Raw genomic sequence first — 22,779 nt, forward strand, 5'->3', positions numbered from 1 at the left:
ACGGCTGCCTCACAGCACCAGGGACCCGGGTTCAATTCCAGACTCGGGCGACTGTCTGTGTGGAGTTTGCACATTCTCCCCGTTTCTGCGCGGGTTTCCTCCGGGTGCTCTGGTTTCCTCCCACAATCCAAAAATGTACAGGTTAGGGTGAATTGACCATGCTAAATTGTCCCATAGTGTCCAAGGATGTGCAGATTAGGGTGGATTGGCCGTGATAAATTGTCCCATAGTGCCCAGGGATGTGCAGGTTAGGGTGGATTGGCCATGCTAAATTGTCCCATAGTGTCCAGGGATGTGCAGGTTAGGGTGGATTGGCCATGCTAAATTGCCCATAGTTCCCAGGGATGTGCAGGTAGGGTGGATTGGCTGTGCTAAATTGCCCATAGTGCCCAGGGATGTGCAGGTTAGGGTGGATTGGCCATGCTAAATTGTCCCATAGTGTCCAGGGATGTGTAGGTTAGGGTGGATTGGCCATGCTAAATTGTCAGGTGTCAGGTGTTAGGTGTATTAGTCAGAGGGAGATGGGTTACTCTTCGGAGGGTTAGTGTGGACTAGTTGGGCCGAAGGGCCTGTTTCCGCACTGTAGTGAATCTAAAAAAAACCCTTTATTTTTCAGATGTTACCAGGGCAACATCCTGGTAAAGTCTTCTTCATTTGAATGTGCCAACTCGGATGGCACCACAGCTCAGTGGTTAGCACTGCTGCCTCCCAGCGCCAGGGACCCAGGTTCGATCCCACCCTCGGGCGACTGTATTGTGTGGCGTTTGCACGTTCTCCCCGTGTCTGTGCGGGTTAGCTCCAGTTTCCTCCCACAGCCCAAAGATGTGCAGGCTCGGTGGATTGACCATGGGAAATTGCCATGGTAGACCCACGCTAGCATTAGGGAGAGAACTCCAGGATTTTGAACCAGCGAGGGAGTGGCAATGTATTTCCAAGTCAGGGTGGTGATTGGCATTTGTCCATCTAGACAGGAGTGGGTTTGGAAGCTGCTGTCTAGCACCCTTTGGTGAATTGCTGCTGTGCATCTTGTAGATAGTACACACTGCTGCTACTGAGCGTCACTGGTGGAGAGGAGTGGATCCCAATCAAGCGGGATGCTTTGTCCTGGGATGGTGCCCCATTTTCTTCAGTGTTGCTGGAGTTGGACTAACCCAGGCAAGTGGGGAGTACTCTGTCACACTCCTGACTTGTGCCTTGTTGATGGTAGAAAGGTTTTGAGGAGCTGAGTTATTGAATGTACTATTCCGATGCATTCCTAAACTTATCACGAGTTCTCACATCCTTTGGAAAAGTAATCTCATGTGCACTTCCATTATACTCTGCTCTCAAAAGGTAAAGTGCATTCTGCCTTTGTACGGATGACTGCATGGATAGCTTCCTCTTTTCAAGAAAAAGATGGATAGAGCTCTTAAAGATAGTGGAATCAAGGGTTGTGGGGATAAGGCAGGAACAGGATACTGATTGTGGATGATCAGCCATGATCATAATGAATGGTGGTGCTGGCTCAAAGGGTCGAATGGCCTACTCCTGCACCTATTGTCTATTGTAACATTAAGGAGTTTAGTCAACTATTGTAAGTACCTTCTGATTTCATATTGTGTGTTGTCTGTTGGTCCACAGTCCCATCTGTTCCATACTGCTGAAGGGATGACTAAGTAACTGTATGCTGCAGTCAGTCACTAAGTTCAGCACAGAGTTAAAATTTATAGCAAACACTGAAAGTGCTGGAGAAACTCAGCAGCATCTATTGAGAGGAGGAGAAGAGAGTTAATGATTTGAATTCAATTACCCTTCATCCAAACTGATAGCAGCTGGGAAAGATGATAGGTTTGGGGGAGGCAAGGAGGTGAGATGAATCGATGGAGACGGTGCCGAAAGAGGGAGAGAACAGGCAGCACGGTGGCTCAGTGGCTAGCACTGCTACCTCACAGTGCCAGAGACCCGGGTTCAATTCCCACCTCGGTTAACTGTCTGAGTGGAGCTTGCATGTTCTCTCCGTGTTTGCGTGGGTTTGCTCTGGTTTCCTCCCACAGTCAAAAGATGTGCAGGTTAGGTGAATTGGCCATGCTAAAACTGCCCGTAGTGTTAGGTGCATTAGTCAGGGGTGAATGTAGTGGAATGGGTCTGGGCGGGTTACTCTTCGGAGGATCAGTGTAGACTTGTTGGGCCAAAGGACCTGTTTCCACACTGTAGGGAATCTAATCTGTAGGGAATCTAATCTCGAAGTAAAGGAGGTGAAGAGAATTGTGGTAGGCCATTCAGCCCCTCAGGCCTGTTTATACATTCAGTAATCTGTGGCCAAACTCCATATACCTGCCGTTGTCATATATGCCTTAATGTCATTGTTTAACAACAATCTAAGTGTTTCAGACAAGCCAAAAGAGTGAGTGAAAATTGCTGGGTAGAGTGCTATTGAGAGGTGCAAATGGTTGCAAGTGGGTTGGCTGTGTTGGGAACAAAGAGAAAGTACATTTCCTGTAGTCATAGGATGTGTTCATGCACTGAGATCGTTAAACTCAGCTGAAAATGCAAATTGAGTTCCTTCAGGTAAAGGAGATTAAATTTAAAGTTTGACAGTGTTTTCAACAAACATCCAGTTCGACTCCAGGCGAGTACCATTCAGACACTTAACACTGTGTTGAGACTTGTTTGCAATTGCCAAACTGAATTTCAGACAAGTCATATCCAAGACCGGAGGGTGTGAGCTATCGGCAGAGTCTGGATAGACTGGGACTTTCTTTCCCTGGAGCTAAGAGGTCACCTTAAAGAAGTTTATAAAATCATGAGGCCACGTGGATACCGTTAACAGCAAAGGTCTTTTCCCTTCGGTAGGGGAGTTCAAAACCAGACGTTCAAGGTGAGAGGGGAAAAAAATTAAAAGGGACCTCAGAGGTAGCTTTTTTCCATAGAGGGTGGTGTATGTACCCAACTACCTGTCTGAGCAAGTTGCAGAGGTAAGTCCAATTACATTTAAAAAACATTTGTGCAATTACATGAATAGGGAAGGTTTAGAGGGATATAGGCCAAATGCAAGCAAATGGGACTACTTCAGTTTAGGAAGCCTGGTGGGCATGGACGAGATGGGCCGAGGGGCCTGTTTCCGTGCTGTATGACTCTATCTTGGCTATTCATTTGGCTTGTCAGAGTTTGAAAATCTTGTTGGAGTGAGCAAACATTTAAAAAATCAACTTGTAAGTTCAAGTAGAAAGTTGCCAAACAATCTGCTTAGAGTCAGAGAGATGTGCAGCATGGAAACAGACCCTTCGGTCCAACCCGTCCATGCCGACCAGATATCCCAATGCAATCTAGTCCCACTTGCCAGCACCCGGCCCATATCCCTCCAAACCCTTCCTATTCATATACCCATCCAAATGCCTCTTAAATGTTGCAATTGTACCAGCATCCACCACATCCTCTGGCAGCTCATTCCATACATGTACCACCCTCTATGTGAAAAAGTTGCCCCTTAGGTCTCTTTTATATCTTTCCCCTCTCACCCTAAACCTATGCCCTCAAGTTCTGGACTCCCCAACCCCAGGGAAAAGACTTTGTCTATTTATCCTATCCATGCCCCTCATAATTTTGTAAACCTCTATAAGATCACCCCTCAGCCTCCAATGCTCCAGGGAAAACAGCCCCAGCATGTTCAGCCTCTCCCTGTAGCTCAGATCCTCCAACCCTGGTAACATCCTTGTAAATCTATTCTGAACCCTTTCAAGTTTCACATCTTTCCGATAGGAAGGAGACCAGAATTGCACACAATATTCTAACAGTGGCCTAACCAATGTCCTGTACAGCCGCAACATGACGTCCCAACTCCAGTACTCACTGCTCTGAGCAATAAAGGAAAGCATACCAAACACCTTCTTCACTATCCTATCTACCTGCAACTCCACTTTCAAGGAGCTATGAACCTACACTCCAAGGTCTCTTTGTTCAGCAACACTCCCTAGGATCTTACCATGAAGTGTATAAGTTCTGCTAATATTTGCTTTCCCAAAATGCAGCACCTCACATTTATCTGAATTAAACTCCATCTGCCACTTCTCAGCCCATTGGCCCATCTGGTCCAGATCCTGTTGTAATCTGAGATAACCCTCTTCGCTGTCCACTACACCTCCAATTTTGGTGTCATCTGCAAACTTACTAACTATACCTCTTATGCTCGCATCCAAATCACTTATGTAAATGAAAAAACGTAGAGGACCCAACACCAATCCTTGTGGCACTCCACTGGTCACAGGCCTCCAGTCTGAAAAACAACCCTCCACCACCACCCTCTGTCTTCTACCTTTGAGCCAGGTCTGTATCCAAATGGCTAGTTCTCCCTGTATTCCATGAGATCTAACCTTGCTAATCAGTCTCCCATGGGGAACCTTGTCGAAAGCCTTACTGAAGGCCATATAGATCACATCTGCCCTCATCAATCTTCTTTGTTACTTCTTCAAAAAACTCAATCAAGTTTGTGAGACATGAGATGATGCGTAATATCGATCCAGTGCCTGGCTTAGTTAAAAAAAATAAATGCACAGATGGAAATGCTCACTTTAATATTTTTAACCTGACTGATCTGCGTGTGCAAATATCTGCCCTCAAGTTATAATGAAAGTGGTGGGTGCTTGGAATGCATTGCCCCCAATGATAGTAGAGTCAGAGACATTAGGGACATTTAAGCAATTGCTGGGCAAACACAGGACTGGCAGTAAATTGTGTAGGTTAGGTTGATCTTAGATGAAGATAAATGCTCGGCACAATATCGTGGGCCGAAGGGCCTGTACTGTGCTGTACTGATCTGTGTTTTATGTTCTGTGGTGGCTCAGTGGTTAGCACTGCCGCCTGACAGCACCAGCGACCCGGGTTTGATTCCAGCCTCGGGCGACTGTCTGTGTGGAGTTTGCACGTTCTCCCCGTGTCTGCGTGGGTTTCCTCCGGGTGCTCCGGTTTCCTCCCACAGTCCAAAGATATGCAGGTGATTTGGCCTTGCTAAATTGCCCACAGTGTTCAGGGATGTGTAGGTTAGGTGCATTAGTCAGGGATAAATATAGGGTAGGGGGGAATGGGTCTGAGTGGGTTACTCTTCGGAGGGTCGGTGTGGACTTGTTGGGCCGAAGGGCCTGTTGGAATTCTGTAGTATGTACTATGTTCCATAAAGGTTTTATGCATTTAACTGAAGTTTAGGTTCTCAATAACAATAAACTCTGACTTTATGGTGAATCATTACTGAAAGGTTTAGCAGGTGGTGTGTCCTGGGTGTTGTGGCTTTATGACTGGACTGTTACTTCAGTGTGTAATCTGCTGAATCTAAATCCTGCAATGGTGGCTTTTGAATTCAATTCGGCGGCTTAGTGATTAGCGCTACCACCTGATGGTGCGAGGGACCTGGGTTCGATTCCAGCCTTGGGTGACTGTCTATGTGGAGCTTGCACATTCTCCCCGGTTTTCCTCCGGGTGCTCCGGTTTCCTCCCACACTCCGAAGATGTGCAGGTTAGGTCGATTGGCCGTGCTGATTTGGCCCGTAGTGTGTGCAGGCTGGGTGGATTAACCATGAGGAAAGTGAGGTTAGGTTGAGGGAGGTGTCTATGGGTGGGATGATCTCTAGGGGGTAGGTGCAGACTTGATGGGCCGAATGGCCTCTATCTGTACTGGGGGGATTCTGCAGTGTATACCTTTCCCACAGGTTTGCCACTTGACCTGCTATCTGAGATTACAAACTCAGACCTCAAGCAGACAAGACGTTAAACCTCATTCATGCCCCAAGCCCTTCCCTCTTTCCAATGCACTGCAAGAAACAAATCATTAATCTGTTGCAAGTCAGTTTTGGTGAGTCAGTAATCACACTTACTGACAGACACTTCTGGCTTGTGGCGAGATTATTCTATACGAGTGGCTCCAGATATCTGGCAGCTGAGATCAGTTGGATTTAATTAGATGTGCTAACAATCCCTCGGGCAAAACAAAATGTTGCTGCAAAATAAATACCGAAGATAAAATTATCTGCAATGAAATGTGTTGAGTCTAAGGATTTATGTGTGGAGTTCTCGCTTTAAGTCACCCCGTTTAAAGATCTTTCACTTTAAAGTTGTTGCTGTCCTATGTTCACTCTCCTCATTTAAAGTCCTGCTTTTCATTTTAACATTCCTTACTTCCCAGCTATACCTCATATGATTGCACCTCTTGCACCATCATGTGTCGCGTCATTGTGATGTCAGCTAGACCCCCACATCCCCCAACTCTGATTGGTTGGTGCCAATGTGTTTGTGCTGACGTCCAAAATCATTTATTTAAAAATTGTGTCTCAGGTTCTGAGTAAACTTTTCAAATATATGTCTATATTTTTTTCTCTCCCAACATCTCTATTCTTTTTAGCCAAAAAAGTAGAGGAACTGGTCAGGATTTAGTTCTTTTCAAAGAATTCTCTGCTGCGCTATACATTACGTGTCCAGATACAATAACTGAGGAATGTATATAGTGTCTGTACCATATTAGAAATTCTTTTACCATTGCAAGCAAGAAGTTTTATTTCCTAACTGAAGTTTTCCTTGAGTTGGTTTGCAAGTTATTTCAACTAGGGATGCATGATGCAGCACATGTATGCCACAGTATTTCAACCTTTACATTAGTTAACTCAAGCAATGGTTTTCCCCAGGAACCTAACTCTGATTTTAACATTGATTCCTATGAGAAACCATGCTTCACTTAAAGTTGCAAGTTTCAGGAGGGCAACCCTGACTTTGAGTGTGGGAACCGCGTACTTCCACCTTGCGTTTTTAGCTTTCAGGCTCGCAACGTTAACTCAAGACATTTTGTGAAATAATACTCAGCTGTTGTCTGACGAAGTGTAGACTTCTGAATTGCGATAGTGTGCAGAGCATTCTCCTAAAATTGGAAGGACTTGAGAGTTAGGAAACAATTGCTGGCCGAAAGATCAAATGCTGCAACCTCTCCATGATTATTTGCGGTAATCTTGGGGACAAGTTTGTTAGTTCCGTTCAATGTCAAAATGGACCTTAACTTGATTATGTTTAATGAGTGGCATTTTCCCACAAGAAACAGAGACGGGGGCTGGAAAAGTCAGCTTTGGTGGGACAAAGGGCCCCTCGTCACTGTTCTGTCTCCAGCCTTGCGGTTCCACTCATCGATAATTCATATTTCCGTTCCTCTCCGTGCTCTCCAACCTCGCTAATCTTTCCCCAAGCGCCGTTTGTGGTCGGTCCGACTTAAAGCATCGATTTCAAATCATCGCACGCCTTTTTACAGGTAACTATGACGCCGTGATTTTAAAACAGTCTGCAGTTTTGCATGGAGCGTCGAAATAAAAAGATAAGGTTTAAATGGAGAGCCCAGCGATCACTGAACGGGGAATCGAAAGTGATATAACACCGTGTCATTTTCCAAATTTTATTTACAGTGCCAGTTTCTAACGTCAAAGTATCGTCCAACAATTCGGCGCCAGTAGAAAGCCTCAATGCCATTTTACTGACTTGTGAGGCCGAGGGCTCTATACAATCAAGGATATGGTATAAGGGTAACAGCCTTCTCAAGGACAGTGACGGAATAAAAATCTCTCAGGAGAAAGAGACACTGATTATAATCAGTGCTGACAGAAACGACTCTGGAACATATACATGTCAAGTCATTGGTATCACTAACAATGCATCTGGAAGTTTTGACCTGAAAATTAATTGTGAGTACACGGAAACCTTGAGGAGTTGGTTTACATTTACTATCAGCGATTCTTTTAGGTGCGAAGACAACACGTGTTCTCTCGATTCCTTTTTGTAGATGGACCAGAGGCAGTCACTGTTGAACCCCCGGGGCCAAGTCATCTAGAACTGGGGCAATCGATTACATTACGTTGCTCTGCCCAATCCGTCCCTTCAGCTGCCTATAGATGGTCCAATGGTAATGGGCTGTTAGACAGCGGACAAACGTACAACATTGAATCGACAAAGGAAAGTCCAGGTGGGAATTATACCTGTGAGGCTTATAACAACATAACCAAACAAACCAAAAGTGCTACTATAGAGGTAACTATTGAAGGTGAGTAAACGTTTCACCAAAACAGACTAACAGCATTTTGTCCATGTGCTTCATTCCATATTTTTGTTTCTTTTCTATGTTGTTCTTTCTGTGTTTACTGGTAATAACAAATATTTCTTTCTAATGTAACAAAATAACAATATTGTCAATGTCTATGAGTTTCTACAGTCACATCAATAACACAAAGTTTATACCTGCAGCACCATTCACAACTCCTCAGAGACTGGGGCAGCCCATATCCAAATGCAACAAGACCTGGACTATATTTGGATTCGGGCTGACAAAACAGCAAGTCAAATTCATACCACGCAAGTGCCATCAACAATAGCGAATCTATCTATCACTCTCTGACATTTGACAGCATTACCATCACTGAAAGCCGACTATCAATATCCTGGGGTTTACCATTGACCAGGGACTCAACTTGACTCGTCATATGTCGTGGCTACGAGACCAGGACAGAGGCTAGGAATCCTGCAGTGAGTAACTCAGCTCGTTACTCCCCAAAGCCTGTCCACCATCGATAAGGGATAAGTCAGGATTGTGATGAAATATTCCACACTTACCTGGATGAGTACCGCTCCAACAACACTCAACAAGCTCAACATCGTCCAGGATGAAAGGATTAGCTTGATTGGCACCACGTCCGCAAACACTTACTCCCTCCACCCACAATACTCAGTGGCAGCAGTATGTACCATCTACAAGATGCACTGCAGAAGTTCACCTAAGCTGTTTAAACAGCACCTTCCAAATACATGACCATAATCATCTTGAAGGATGAGGGAAGCAGATGCATGGTCTAATAACCCCTCCCCCACCACCTCCCCCCCCCCCCCCACCTCAAGTTCCCCTCCAAGCCATTCTCCATCCCGATTTGCAAATAGAGTCACAGAGTTTGTGTGGAATTTGCACATTCTCCCTATACCTGCGTGGGTTTCCTCCGGGTGCTCCGGTTTCCTCCCACAGTCCAAAGATTAGGTGGATTGACCATGCTAAATTGGCAACAGTGACCAGGGCTGTGCAGGCTAGGGAGATAAGGCATGGGTTGTGCAGGGTGAAAGGGAAAGGAATGGATCAAGGTGGGATGCTCTTTGGCGGGTCGATGGGCTGAATGGCCTGCTTCCTCACTCTCGGGATTCTCTGATTCTACTCCAGAGACTTGCTTGAGAGAGGGACAAGACTTAATATTCCAGGACTTCGGTGTTTCAGGCAAGGTTGATGGGATATAAAAGGTCAGGTAAGGAAAAATATCCCAGCTGAAGGAAAACACCTTGAGAGGGCTTATCCAGCAAAGCTGAAAGGTGAGATCGCAGCAGTAGCAAGGGTGCAGGCCTCCCTACAGCCTCTGAGGTGCTTAAAAAGGTGATAGAGGTACAGATATGTGGACAGGTTATGGAAAAATGTACAGATTACGGGTGGGTGATGTTAACTTCCCCTACAGTGACTGAGGGTCCCTTGGTGCGAGGGTCTTGGATGGGGGTGGTGAGAAGGGGCAGTTGTTAGGTGTGTCCGGGGCAAATATGCAAACAGTTCAACGAGAGACAGGACCATATGAGATCTGGTATTGGGAATGAGCCCGGAGCTCTAAGTTTCAATGAGGGAGCATTTCAGGACCTAATGGCCATAATTCTGTACAAATTTAAAAATCACACAACACCAGGTTACCATTGACCAGGGACTCAACTTGACTCGTCATATGTAGTGGCTACGAGACCAGGATAGAGGCTAGGAATCCTGCAGTGATTCGAAAGCTAGTGCTTCCAAATAAACCTATTGGACTATAACCTGGTGTTGTGGGATTTTTAACTTTGTACACCCCAGTCCAACACCGGCACCTCCAAATCATAATTCTTTAAGTTTTCAGTTACTCTTGGTCAGGATAAGATTAGTCCTGGAGTAAAAGACTAAACTGGGGGGGAGGCTAACTGCAGCAATACTAGGTAGGAGGTGGTGAACGTAGATTGGGAGCAGCTGTTTGAGAGTAAATCCACATTTGCCACAAAGGCCAGCTCAGGACCTGTGAAAATGAAGGATAAGGATGGCAAGGTTTGGGAACCTTGGATGACAAGAGAACTATGTTAGTATGCCTTTAAGCTTTGCCAAGTCAAAATCATGCTAACAATGGGGGGCCCCTCTACCCAACAGACTACAGTGTTTCACGAAGACAACTCAACAACTTCACCAATGAAACTCAGGATCAGCAAAAAACGTTGACGCATCCAGCGGCACCCATGAATGATTTATTTCAAAACTGCGGTATCAAATTGGTAGCCAAAGATGCTTCTTAGAAGTCCTCAGACAGTTGAGGAATCTTATGCTCAGTTCTAATTGGTATTTTTTCAGCGTGCGTAACTTTGCCTCACAGAGAGTGCCAGAGGAAGGTGAACTTTGCAAGAGCAGAGTTCCCGGCTGATCTCAAGATTGCCATTCGGTACTCGATATCGCAACTCGAATGAACACTGGTCTTGTGACAGGCATAGAGAAGGCTGGAGAAACTCAGCAGCGCCTGCAGAGGGAAAACAAGCCAGCTCTGAAAAAGAGTCATGCTGGACTCGAAAAGTGAACCCTGTTTGCCTCTCCACGGAAGCGAGGAGAAAGCGAGCCCTGCAGATCGCTGGAGATCAGAGTCGAGAGTGTGGTGCTGGAAAGGAACAGCCGGCCAGGCAGCATTCGAGGAGCATAAGCCTCATTCCCTGATGAACAGCTTATGCCCGAAACGTCGACTCTCCTGCTCCTCGGATGCTGCCTGACCGCCTGCGCTTTTCCAGCACCGCACTCTCGACTCTCCACAGAAGCTGCCAGACTCGCTGAGTTTCTCCAGTAATTGTCGATGCTGGTTTCAGATTTCGCATGTGGTTCGTTGCTTTCGTTTGAGCACAGCAAGGTTTGTGACTTATGGTTCTCATGCTAGAGAGATATCTTCCCGTCTCTGTTAACACTCATAGTCTGTAATGGTTCCCTTTACCTTCAAGTTATTGCTGTCTGATTCCAGCAGTTGGAAACCTCTTTTGTTCACACATTTGTATGTTGCTTTCTGTAAGTACACCCTCTCACTGGTAACTGCTACGATATTAAAGGATATTCAACATTTAGAAACAGGGCAAAAGGAAGAGGTAGTGCGTTAGTGCTGACTGAGAGGAGTGAGGTCAGTGGATGTCTGCATCAGTGGGCAAGGAATGCAGAATCAGTTTGGGTCAAGTTCAGCAAAAGCAAGGAGCTACAGTTATTGGCCGAAATTGTCTCTCAGTTACCGAACCTCCATCGTCCTGTCAGAGCAGCAGTCGGACTGTTGACAGAGCAGGAAATTAGAGATGCAGTCATCATGTGGGACTTCAACCGATAGATGAGGGAATGCACCGATGCTGTGGAGGAGAAATTCCTGGAATTTCTATGGGATGATTTACTGCAGAAATACATTGAGGAACCAACATGGGCCACAGGCTATTTTAGAACTTGTATAACGCAGTGAAAAAGGGACTCTTGCTGCTGGTGAACTTTTCAGCAATGACAGGTTTTTACCAATCGGTTTGGGACGGTAGTAGTTCAATCGAAAATGAGTGTCTTAAGTTTAAACAAAGTCAGTTATGAGAGTTTGGGGGGATAAAAGGCCACGGTGAATGGAAAAACAAATGTATTAAAAGCACAGAAGACATGTCTACTGCTGCAAGGATTAATGCTTGGATTGAAAGGAAAATCCATTCTTTTAAAGCAAAAAGGTAGAAGTTAGACTATTGAGGCAGGTTAAATGCAATGTAGTGATTGGAACCGGCTGGATCTTAAATTGGGCCAATCAGGGAGCCCCGGCTGACTGGTATTCGGGGATTCAGAGTCTACTCGCTTCAAGACCAAAATATTGAATATTTCCGAGGAGGCGGTCGGTATAAACCTTAGAGATCAAAGGACACGGGGAGAAAGCGAAAGCAGGGTTGGAGGATCAGCCATCATCGTGTGAGTGATGCAGCAGGTTCGATGGGCAAAATGACCTACTCCTGCTCCTATTTGTAAAGTTTCTAGGGGGCAGGCCTAACCAGGCGACAATGTCCTCTCTTCATAATCTCTTACGAACGCAACGGCCGTCACATGCTCTTATCATGGCACAATCAAGACCGTCTTGTAAATCCATTCTGCCGCGAAAGCACTGCTGTCTTAACCAGGGCCTGAACGGCCTCATTATCCGGGCAATCATATCTAACACCAAAGGCACTGCATCACATAGATGGAGTGCAAGTCACCACTCATGGCTATGTTGCTTAACCCATGAGCTTAACCCAGGAGTCTGTCTTTGCATGTAACCCTGAAAGCCGAACAGTGCAGTATCAACTTCCAAGATGCACGCTCATTGGGTTCCTTATTTTCTTTTTCAGAAAAGGCCATAAAAAGCGAAACGTTGTCTGCTGGTGCCATAGCTGGCATCGTGATTGCAATTCTCGCCGTTCCTGTTATTGGGGGAACTGCGTGGTTTGTCAAAAAGAAGTTAAGCAGGTAAGCGCATGATGTGCACATTTAATGAGCATCTTTTGCTGATTCACCTTTGCGTGTGCTAGTTTGAGATTATCTGCACGGCTCAGTCTTTGATCAGACCATCAGGTAAAGGAGCAGCATTTGATCATTCTGCCCTAGGATTGGGGCTGTCCTGTTTCTCAAGCCCGTTCCCCAGGAGATGGAGAGGGGGACACAGAGTGGGGCAGGGAGGGGCTTGGTGGGTAGCAGAGGGCTGCTCCAAATGAAGCAGCTGCCCCATCTAATACCTACCAGCAGGGGGCCTCTCACTGGAACGGTTGGCTCTTTCAAGTGAAGAGTGCGGATGGTGGGGGAAGGGAAAACTGTCCTACGGCAGAGATTTCCCTCCTGACGTTCTCTCCATCCCCTGCCAAAGGTTCATTTCGCGCCCATTTTCCTGGCTTTCTGTAGCACTGCACCCCCCCCACCAAACACCGAATTCAGCTGCTGACCCTCTGCTCAGGGCTGGCATCTCTCGGAAGGGGCTCACGGTGAGCAGTTGGCGGAGAGAGGGTCACATTTCCAACAGAGCTTGGGACCAGCTAAATTCAGAATCACGTTTCCATAATTATCCATCCTGCTCGTGTTAGGGTGATGCACTCGGGCAGGACAAACAATGCAGGGGGGACCATGTGATGACCCCAGGATGCAGCGATTGAACTTGATGTGTAAGTCCGTCCATCCCTTCAGGTCACAGGGACACAGGATACTCACCTTTATTAGCCGAGGCTTAGAGTTTAACAGGGAGGTGATGCTGGAACTGTATAAAACACTGGTTCGACCACAGCTAGAGTATTGTGTGCAGTTGTACATTATAGAGGGGAACAGGATAGCACTGGAGAGGAGTCAGAGGGAGATTTACCAGGGGGTTGCCTAGGCTGCAGAGTTTTGGTTCTGAAGAGAGATTGGACCGACTGGGGTCGTTTCCCTCAGAGGAGACCGAGAGGGGGACAGGATTGAGCTGTGTGGAACGATGTGGGGCATAGAGAGGGTAGACAGGAAGAGATGTTTCCCCTTGATGGAGTGAATGGGAGACGGGGGGGGATAGTGTCATTGATTTAAGGAAAGGGGCCGGACGTTTAAAGTGAATGTGAGGAAAAAAAAAATTTTCACTCAGAGGGTAGTGGGAATCACTGCCTATAAGAGTAGAGATAGAGGCAGGAATCTATTGAAGAAGTATTTAGATGCTCACTTGCAATGCCAAGGCTATGGGGGCCAAGTACTGGGAAATGGGGTTAGAGCAATTAACTGGTAGTTTTTGATATTTGGCAGGTCGAAAGGTTTTTTTTGACAGTGCTGTAAATCTCTATGATTCTATACACTACCTAACTGTGCTGTTAACCTTCAGCCACAGCCAATAGCTTCTCAATGATTCTCTTCATTTCAAGCATGTTTTGCACAGTCTGGGACTTTATTCCCATTGAGCTTTGCTCCCACCAATTTGTGCTGACGTTAAAAAAGTAATAATGTTGTTGTGCCAGCAGTTGGCCCATATCCCTTCATATCCACGTACCTATTCAGATCTCCAGGAGTCTCACTGCAGAGCGTTTGCACAATACTTGGTCAACAGAAACTACACGGTGTCACATCAGCAATCTTGGCACGGCAAATTTATGCCGCGTGTCTGTCTGATTCACTTTTCTCTTTAGTCGTTTGTGGGAGTGTGGGCGTTGCTGAGTCAGCCTTGGCTGTCCCTATGGAAGTACCCTTGCTGAGCCATTTCAGAGGGCAGTTAAGTTCAGAGGGCTGTGGAACGCACAGAAGTAGTTGTGGGTTTGGAATGTGCTGCCTAAGGATCTTTGGTGGACTCCTACAGTGCATCTTGTAGATGGTACATTCGGGGACTACTGAGCGTCAGTGGCGGAGGAACTGGGTGTTGGTGGATGTGGTGCCAATCAAGCGGGGGCTGCTTTGTCCTGAGCGTTGTTGGAGCTGCCCCCATCCAGGGCAAGTGGGGGTGCATTCCAACACATTCCTGACTTGGGTTGTGTGAGGAGCTTTGGGAAATCAGGAGGTGAGACTCTCACTGCAGGATTCTCAGCCTCTGAGCTGCTCTTGTGGCTTTCATATGGTCAGTCCAGTTCAATTTCTAGTCAATGGTGACCTCCAGGATGTTGACAGTGAAGGATTCAGCGATGGTCACGCCATTGAATGTCAAGGAGTGATGGCTAGATTCTCTCCTGTTGGAGGTGGTCACGTGTGTGCTGTCAATGTTACTCGCCTCTTGTCAACTGGATATTGGCCAGGTCTTGCTGCATTTGAACATGGACTGCTTCAGTACCTGAGGATTATTCATGGAGACTGGCTGCTGGGAGGGAGTGCAAGGTGGGAGGGAAAGCTGCATTTTCAGATGTGGATGCAGGAAATCTGGAGAGAGGGAAAGATCCGTGAGTGAAAGAGTCCAATGTGTTGTCAGTCAACTGTTGTGTTCTCCTGAGGTGCAGGACTGCCTCAAATTCAGAGGGACCATGCCACTGCTGTTGGTCACATCTGCATACTTATGTCTTGTGGAGAATTTGTTCTCATCCTTCTATCACTGGAAGAGCTCAGCTGTTCAACCCCATTGACAGGCAAGAGAGAAGCTCCCAGCCTTCACTCCACTCCTATAGTAACCGAATCCTCAAGGAGCATGTTGCAGCCCCTTCAGCTAGAATAGGATGGAGTCTGCCGTGCTCCCAGAATCCTTTGCGAGTCCAGAGATAGGATGCCAATGCCTCAAGCATCCCAGAGACTCTGGTGAGCTGGAACATGAGTGAGTCTGGTTTCTGATCACATGCACGGTCACACTGTCCCAGAATAGACATTGTGTAGAGGTCGATGAGTGTTAATTGTCTCAGCGTTGCTTGTGAAGCCAGGACAGGATGAATAGAAAGTTACGTTTTGTTCCGAAACGAACTGAAGGCATAGAAGGGATGTTATGTTTCAGTTATACAGGGACTGTAGCTGGAGTACTGTGTGCAGCACTGGTAACCGAACTCAGAGGCATGGAAACAGACCCTTCGGTCCAACTCCTCCATGCCAACCAGATATCTTAAACTAATCTAGCCCCATTTGCTAGTATTTTGCCCATATCCCTCTAATCCCTTCCTATTCATACACCCATCCAGATGCCTTTAAATGCTGTCATTGTACCAGCCTCCACCACTTCCTCTGGCAGCTCATTCCACACACGTACCACCCTCTGTGTGAACAAGTTGCCCCTGAGGTCCTTTTAAAATTTTTCCTCTTTCATCCTAAACCTATGCCCTCTAGTTCTGACTCCCCCACCCCAGGGGAAAGGCCTTGCCTATTTATCCTATCCAAGTTCCCTCATGGTTTTATAAACCTCTGTGAGGTGATGCCTCAGCCTCCGAAGCTCCAGAGCAAAGAGCCCCAGCCTGTTCCGCCTCTCCCCATGCCTCAAGCCCTCCAACTCTAGCAACGTCCTTGTAAATCTTTTCTGAACCCTGTCAAATTTCACAGCATCTTTCCTGTCGCTGGGAGACCAGGATGGCACGCGGTATTCCAAAAGGGGCTGACTCAATGTGCTGTACAGCCGCAACATGAAGTCCTAGTGCCCCTCACCCTATGCTGAAAGCATTTGAATGAATTCAGAGATTTATTAAGACCTGGAATGAGTAGATTGCCTTATGAGGAAAGGCTAAACCATCTAGAACTGTATCCTCTGGAGTTCAGAAGAGTCACAAATGACTGAACGGAAAGATATAAGATCCTGAGGGGACGTGATCAGGTGGATATAGAAACGATGCTTCCTCTTGTGGGAGAGCTGAGAACGAGGGGTACAAAATCAGAAATTGCTGGAAAAACTTAGCAGGTCTGGCAGCACCTGTGGAAAGGAAGCAGGGTGAACCTTTCAGGTCCAGGGACTGTTTGTTTTTGGTTTCGAGCACCTGCAGTGCTTTTTTATTTAATGTTTAGTCTCGAACTAGCGGTGAGAGTTCCAAAATACGGAGGTGCTGTTCAAAATAAGAAATGAGGAAATGTTTTTTCCTCTTTCAGAGGAAGTCGTTGGGCTGCCCTTCCGCATTTGGCAATAGATGCAGAATCTTTAACTATTTGGAAGGGAGACTGAGGTAGATTCTTGAGGACCAAAGGAGAGCACGATTATTATGGGAGGTGCAGGGATGTAGAATTGAGGTCCAAATCAGATCAGCCACGATCCTATTGAATGCTGGAGAGCGGGCTGGAGGGGCCGAGATGGTCTTCTCTTGTCCCTTGCTTGGATGACAGTCCCTGTTCAATTTTAGGAGCTGGGGGTGGGGTAGCTTTGGAGAGCATGGCATTATTCAATGTTCTTAGGCTCCTAACCTAATCTAGTCCCATTTGCCAGCACCCGGCCCATATCCCTCTTAACCTTCCTATTCATATACCCATCCAGATGCCTTTTAAATGCTTTAATCCAAGTGAGGTTAGTTTAGATTGGGAGCATGGTTGGCAATTAGACCAAAGGGTCTGTTTCCGTGCTGTGTGACTCTAAAAACAAGAACTGGGGCCACAATTTACAAATAAGGGGTCAACTGCTGCGGTGAGAGATGAGGAGAAAGCATTTTTTATTAGATTAGATTCCATACCCTTCGGCCCAACAAGTCTACACCGACCCCCTGAAGAGTAACCCACCCAGACCCATTCCCCTAACCTACATTTACCCCTGACTAATGCACCAAACACTATGGGACAATTTAGCATGGCCAATTTACCTGACCTGCTCATCTTTGGATTGTGGGAGGAAACCAGAGCACCCAGAGGAAACGCAGACACGGGGAGAATGTGCAAACCACATAGACAGTCACCCGAGGCTGGAATCGAACCCGGCTCCCTGGCGTTGTGAGGCAGCAGTGCTAACCCACTGAGCCACCAGGTAGGATGGATCTTTAAGGATGTGGTCTGCCTTTCTGAGGAAGTGAGAGGTGTAGAGGGAGCCAATGGATGGAAGGCTGGTTCACCTGATGGACTGTTCTCAACTCTCTGTAGTTTCCATATCAAGGTAGAATACTTTCCATGGCGCATCTATGAAGGTTAGTCAGAGGCTTTATGGACATGCGGAATCCCCTTTAACCCCTGAAGATGAAGAGGCATCAAGTTTGTTTGACACTGTCAGCATACGTTTTGTTTGTTTACCCCGAGTGTACTTTGCTCATCTTGACCTGAAAGACCATCTGATATCTGTCTGACGAACGCAGTGTGGTGCTAAATTCCATACTGAAACCACTCCCCAGACAGGAAGTTTTATGGGAATTTCCCCATTTGATTTCTTGGCAGCGAGCTTGCAATGAGGAAACTAAGAACAAGATGTGGCCATTCAGCCCTTCGAACCTGCTCCGCACTTCAGCCTGTTGTGGCTGATCCTCTCTTGATGCCATGTTCTCCAATACCATTTCACTCAGAGGGCTTTGATCCCTTTGGAATTCTTGACCATAAAGACAAAGGTTTTGTGATACGATCGCTTGACTATTAATCCTATTAATTCCTGATGAGGGGTCTCTGCCCGAAACTTCGACTCTCCTGACCTGCTGCGCTTTTCCAGCGCCACATTTTTCGACTCTGACCCCCAGCATCTGCAGTCTGCACTTCCTCCTGTTAATCCAGAAACTCGGCTAATGTTCTGGATGACTCAGGCTCAAATCCTACCATTTCAGGTGGCGTCATCTGAACTCAGTCGGAAGTTACTGATGACCACGAAACCGTTGTCAATTGTCATAAAAGAACATCTGGCTCACTTGTATCCTTTCGGGAAGGAGATCCGACTCTAGATGTGACTCCAGACCCATAGCAATGTGGTTGACTCTCAACTGCCCTCTGGGCAAATAAGGATGGGAGATGAAGATCGCCCACGTCCAGAGAACAAATAAAGAAAAAGAGGGGTTGTGGAAGCTCAGTCTTTGGGTCTGTTTAAGGTCGAGATGGGTAGATTCCTGATGGGGTTGGGTAAAAGCCATTGAAGTGTTCGCAGTCAGGCATGATCGTACTGAAAGGTGTCGGAAGGTGACTGTTGGGTGGCACAGCGGCTCAGTGGTTAGCACCGCTGCCTCACAGCGCCAGGGACCCAGGTTCGATTCCAACCTCGGGCGACTGTCACGTTCTCCCCATGCCTGGGTGGGTTTCCTCCCACAGTCACAAAGATGTGCTGGTTAGGGTGGATTGGCCATGACATGACATGACATGTCTGAAGGTGGCTGTTTGGGTGGCACAGCGGCTCAGTGGTTAGCACTGCAGACCTCACAGCGCCAGGGACCCGGGTTCGATTCCAGCCTCGGGTGACTGTCTGTGTGGAGTTTGCACATTCTCCCTGTGTCTGTTTGGGTTTCCTCCCACAGTCTAAAGATGTGCAGGTCAGGTGAATTGGCCATGCTAAGTTGCCCCTAGTGTTAGGTGCATTGGTCAGAGGGAGATGGGTAGGTTACTCTTCGGAGGGTTGGCATGGACTGGTTGGGCCGAGGGGCCTGCTTCCGCACTCTAGGGAGTTAATCTAATCTAATCTAAATTGGCCATCATTGAGAGCGAGTACTGCAGATACTGGAGATTAGAGTTGAGGGTGGAGTGCTGGAAAAGCACAGGTCAGGCAGCATCCAAGGAGCAAGAAAACCGATGTTTTGGGATGAAGGGCTTTTGCCTGAAATGTTGGTTTTTCTGCTCCTCGGAAATTGCCCAAAGTGTTCAGGGATGTGTAGGTTACAAACATTAGTCACGGGCAAATATAGGGTAGGGAACGGGTCTGGGTGGGTTACTCTTCGGAGGGTCAGTGTGGACTCGTTGAGCCGAAGGGCCTGTTTCCACGCTGCAGGGATTTAACAAAAAAAGTATTTTCTGAAGGAGTTGGATTATAACAGACACTGCCGTTGATCTAATGAAGTAACTTGCAGCAGTAATCGCATAGGGAGGGTAGAACACATGGAGAGTTTGCTAAAATTGTTTTCGAAAGCAACCAGCCACAGCGCAGAGGGAGAGCGGGTCCTGTTCACTTCGGAAAGTTCATGCAGTCTTCCATATAAATGGAAGCAATAGGAGCAGATATCAGTGTATGAGGGAACGAGATGCCAGGTCATCAGGTCAGGTCCTGGGATGGCAGGACTGATGTATGGAGAGAGATTGGATTAGACTGGGCTACACTCATTGGCGTTTAGAAATATAAGGGGGAGGATCTCATAGAAACTAATAAAATTCCAGCCAGGCAAGATGCAGGAAGGATGTTACTAATGAGCGGGGAGTCCAGAGAGTGTGGAATTCTCTGCCATAGAAAGTGGTCCAGACCAAGACATTCGAATGTTTTCAAGAAAGAGTTAGATATAGTTGTTCGGGCTAAAGGAATCAAAGGGTATGGGGGAGAAAGCACCTGTCGGGGAGTGAGTTGAATTGTCAGCCATATTGAATGGCAGAGCAAGCTGTAAGGACTGGGCGGACTACTCCTGTTCCCATTCTCTGTGTTTCCAGATTCATGTCAGCACGTGTTTCTCGAGAGAGCAGATTGAAAAACCAGCTTTGTTCGCTCTGACAGGTTGACCAGGCAAACAACAGAAGGAAACCTGGGGCGGCACAGTGGCTCAGTGGTTAGCACTGCTGCCTCACAGCACCAGGGGACCCAGGTTCGGGTCCAGCCTCGGGCGACTGTCTGTGTGGAGTTTGCACATTCTCCCCGTGTCTGTGTGGGTTTCCTCCGGGTGCTCTAGTTTCCTCCCACAATCCAAAGATGTGCAGGTTAGGGTGGATTGGCCATGCTAAATTGTCCCATAGTGCCCAGGGATGTGTAGGTTAGGGTGGATTGGCTGTGCTAAATTGTCCCATCATGTTCAGGGATGTGTAGGTTAGGGTGGATTGGCCATGCTAAATTGTCCCATAATGCCCAGGGATGTGTAGGTTAGGGTGGATTGGCTGTGCTAAATTGTCCCATCATGTTCAGGGATGTGTAGGTTAGGGTGGATTGGCCATGCTAAATTGTCCCATAGTGTCCAGAGATGTGCAGGTTAGGGTGGATTGGCTGTGCTAAATTGTCCCATAACCTTCAGGGATGTGTAGGTTGGGGTGGATTGGCCATGCCAAATTGTCCTATAGTGTCCAGAGATGTGCAGGTTAGTGTGGATTGGCTGTGCTAAATTGTCCCATAACCTTCAGGGATGTGTAGGTTGGGGTGGATTGGCCACGCTAAATTGTCCCATAACCTTTAGGAATGTGTAGGTTAGTGTGGATTGGCTGTGCTAAATTGTCCCATCATGTTCAGGGATGTGTAGGTTAGATACATTAGTTAGTAGAAATGTAGAGTAATAGGGTAGGAGAATGGGTTACTCTTCAGAGAGGTGCTTTGGATTTGTTGGGCCAAAGGGCCTGTTTCCACATGGTAGGGATTCTATGATATTCTATGGATTCTATGATAAAATATTTGCGTAAATCACTTTGCCTAACTCCTTCATATCGAGCACCAAGAGAATTAAACAGCAACACAGAGCCGAAGAGAGACCACAGTGGAGTATTGTGTGCAGTTCTAGTCTCCTTATCTAAGGAAGGGTGTTCCAGTGGTGGACGGAGTGCAGTGGAGAATTCACTCAAGTGATAACAGGGATGGCAACACTGAACTATTTGGAAACATTGGTTCGACTGGGCTTATACCCACTAGAAGGATGAGAGAAGGTCTGATTAAAATATATCGAATTCTAACAGGGCTGGGCAGACCAGAGGCAGGGAGGATGCTGGTTGGGGAGTCTTGAAACAGTCTCAGGGCACTGGCTAGACTGAGATGAGGAAAAATGGCTTCACTCAGTGGGTGATGAAGCTGTGGTATTCTCCAACACAGAAGGCTGTGTCACTGTAGGAGGAGATAAGTAATGTCTTTCGTTTCAGATGGTATGGACAGGAGTGGGAATGTGATATTGGGATCGAGAATCAGCCATGATCATAGCAAGCCAGGCTCGAAGGACCGAATGGCCAACTCCTGCTCCTCGTTTCTCTGTCTAATCACCCATTCGAGTTCTTACAGTCACTGAATTCATCTGTAGAAATCAGCTAAAAAGATCACTGATATTTTACCGTGCAGCTAGTCACAATACTGTGTCATTTTCCTATTGTATGCACATAAAGTTGGGATAAAGTTTACTCGCAAAGTGAAGCACTTGAAAATATGAAAATCGAAAGCTCCATCTCACTTTCTTTCTCTGAAACATTTGTACCTGTTTTGGACCTTCTTTTGCCCATTCGCTAAATACATGATACCTACCTCTCATGCTGTGGACTCTCTTGCATTGATCCATTCCATGTAAATTGGAGTTGAGGGTTTAACGCAAGTGATTGGAATAAAATGGGTCCAAACAGTATGATCAAAAGTTGAAAATGTTCACATGAAATTAAGAGGTGCACTTATATCTTGCGTGCAGCAAGCTAACAAGATATTTATCAAGTTGTTTCTGAACACACCATTGCATTCTGGAAATTATGAGATGGGTTAGTGACATTGTAAATGCTATGGGGCATTTCAGTCTGCACTCAACCTTAAATTGCAGTTGCTTGACTCTGTTTAATAGCAAACTCGAAAGGTGGTAAAAGAAAAGAACTGTGAATGCTGGAAATCTAAAGCAAAAACAGAAATGAATGGATGTGGGTTTGCTCGCTGAGCTGGAAGGGTCGTTTTCAGATGCTTTGTCACCATACGAGGTAACATCATCAGTGAGGCTTCATCCTGAGGCCTAGTATGGTGATGAAACGTCTGAGGACGAACCTTCCAGCTCAGTGAACAAACCTGCATCCAGAACCTCAACCAGAGCTACAAATCTCCTCAAAACAGAAATGAACGGAGAGACTCAACAGGTCCGGCAGCCACTGCGGAGACAGAAAGCAGACTCAACGTTTCAAGTCCAGTGACCCTTCTTCAGAACTGGACTCGAAATGTTGACTCTGTTTCTCTCTCCGCAGAGCTGCTGAGTTTCTCCGGCCACTTCTGTTTTTCAGAAAGTGGCCTCTGAATCTGCCGAGAGCCAAGAACTGAAAGCACCTGCAGTGTAGGCAATGAATTTCCAACAGATGCAGCTCGATGGATTTAACTCTGACACTGTCTTTGCACAGCCAAATATATTTTCGCCAAACTCTTCCCCGGTGCTCATCAACTTTCAGTGGGGGGGGGGGGTCAGTAAAATGTCATGAATATTTTGTTTGCATTCTTAGGAGACTAATGACTGTATTTTGGCTGTGAGTCACATTTAGTGAATGAAAATTGCAAGAGAATGTAAATTTGCTGAGCAACCTCTACAAGCCTA

The 22,779-nt window shown here is 46.7% G+C and overlaps 1 protein-coding gene across 2 annotated transcripts in view; it reads left to right on the plus strand.

Annotated features, from left to right (window-relative positions):
* Window positions 1-22,779, plus strand: part of LOC122544166 (cell adhesion molecule CEACAM5-like) — a 76,477-nt gene that overhangs the window by 36,304 nt on the left and 17,394 nt on the right. For both annotated transcript variants that reach the window (XM_043683200.2, XM_087980996.1), the window contains 3 exons: window positions 7,410-7,685; window positions 7,784-8,041; window positions 12,409-12,526. In XM_043683200.2, coding sequence (XP_043539135.2) covers window positions 7,410-7,685; window positions 7,784-8,041; window positions 12,409-12,526 — 652 coding nt within the window. The remainder of the gene's footprint in view (window positions 1-7,409; window positions 7,686-7,783; window positions 8,042-12,408; window positions 12,527-22,779) is intronic.

The sequence above is a fragment of the Chiloscyllium plagiosum genome, unplaced genomic scaffold (assembly GCF_037043375.1).
Source record: "Chiloscyllium plagiosum isolate Xiang-an unplaced genomic scaffold, Cpla_swu_hap1 HiC_scaffold_38, whole genome shotgun sequence".
NCBI lineage: Eukaryota > Metazoa > Chordata > Chondrichthyes > Orectolobiformes > Hemiscylliidae > Chiloscyllium > Chiloscyllium plagiosum.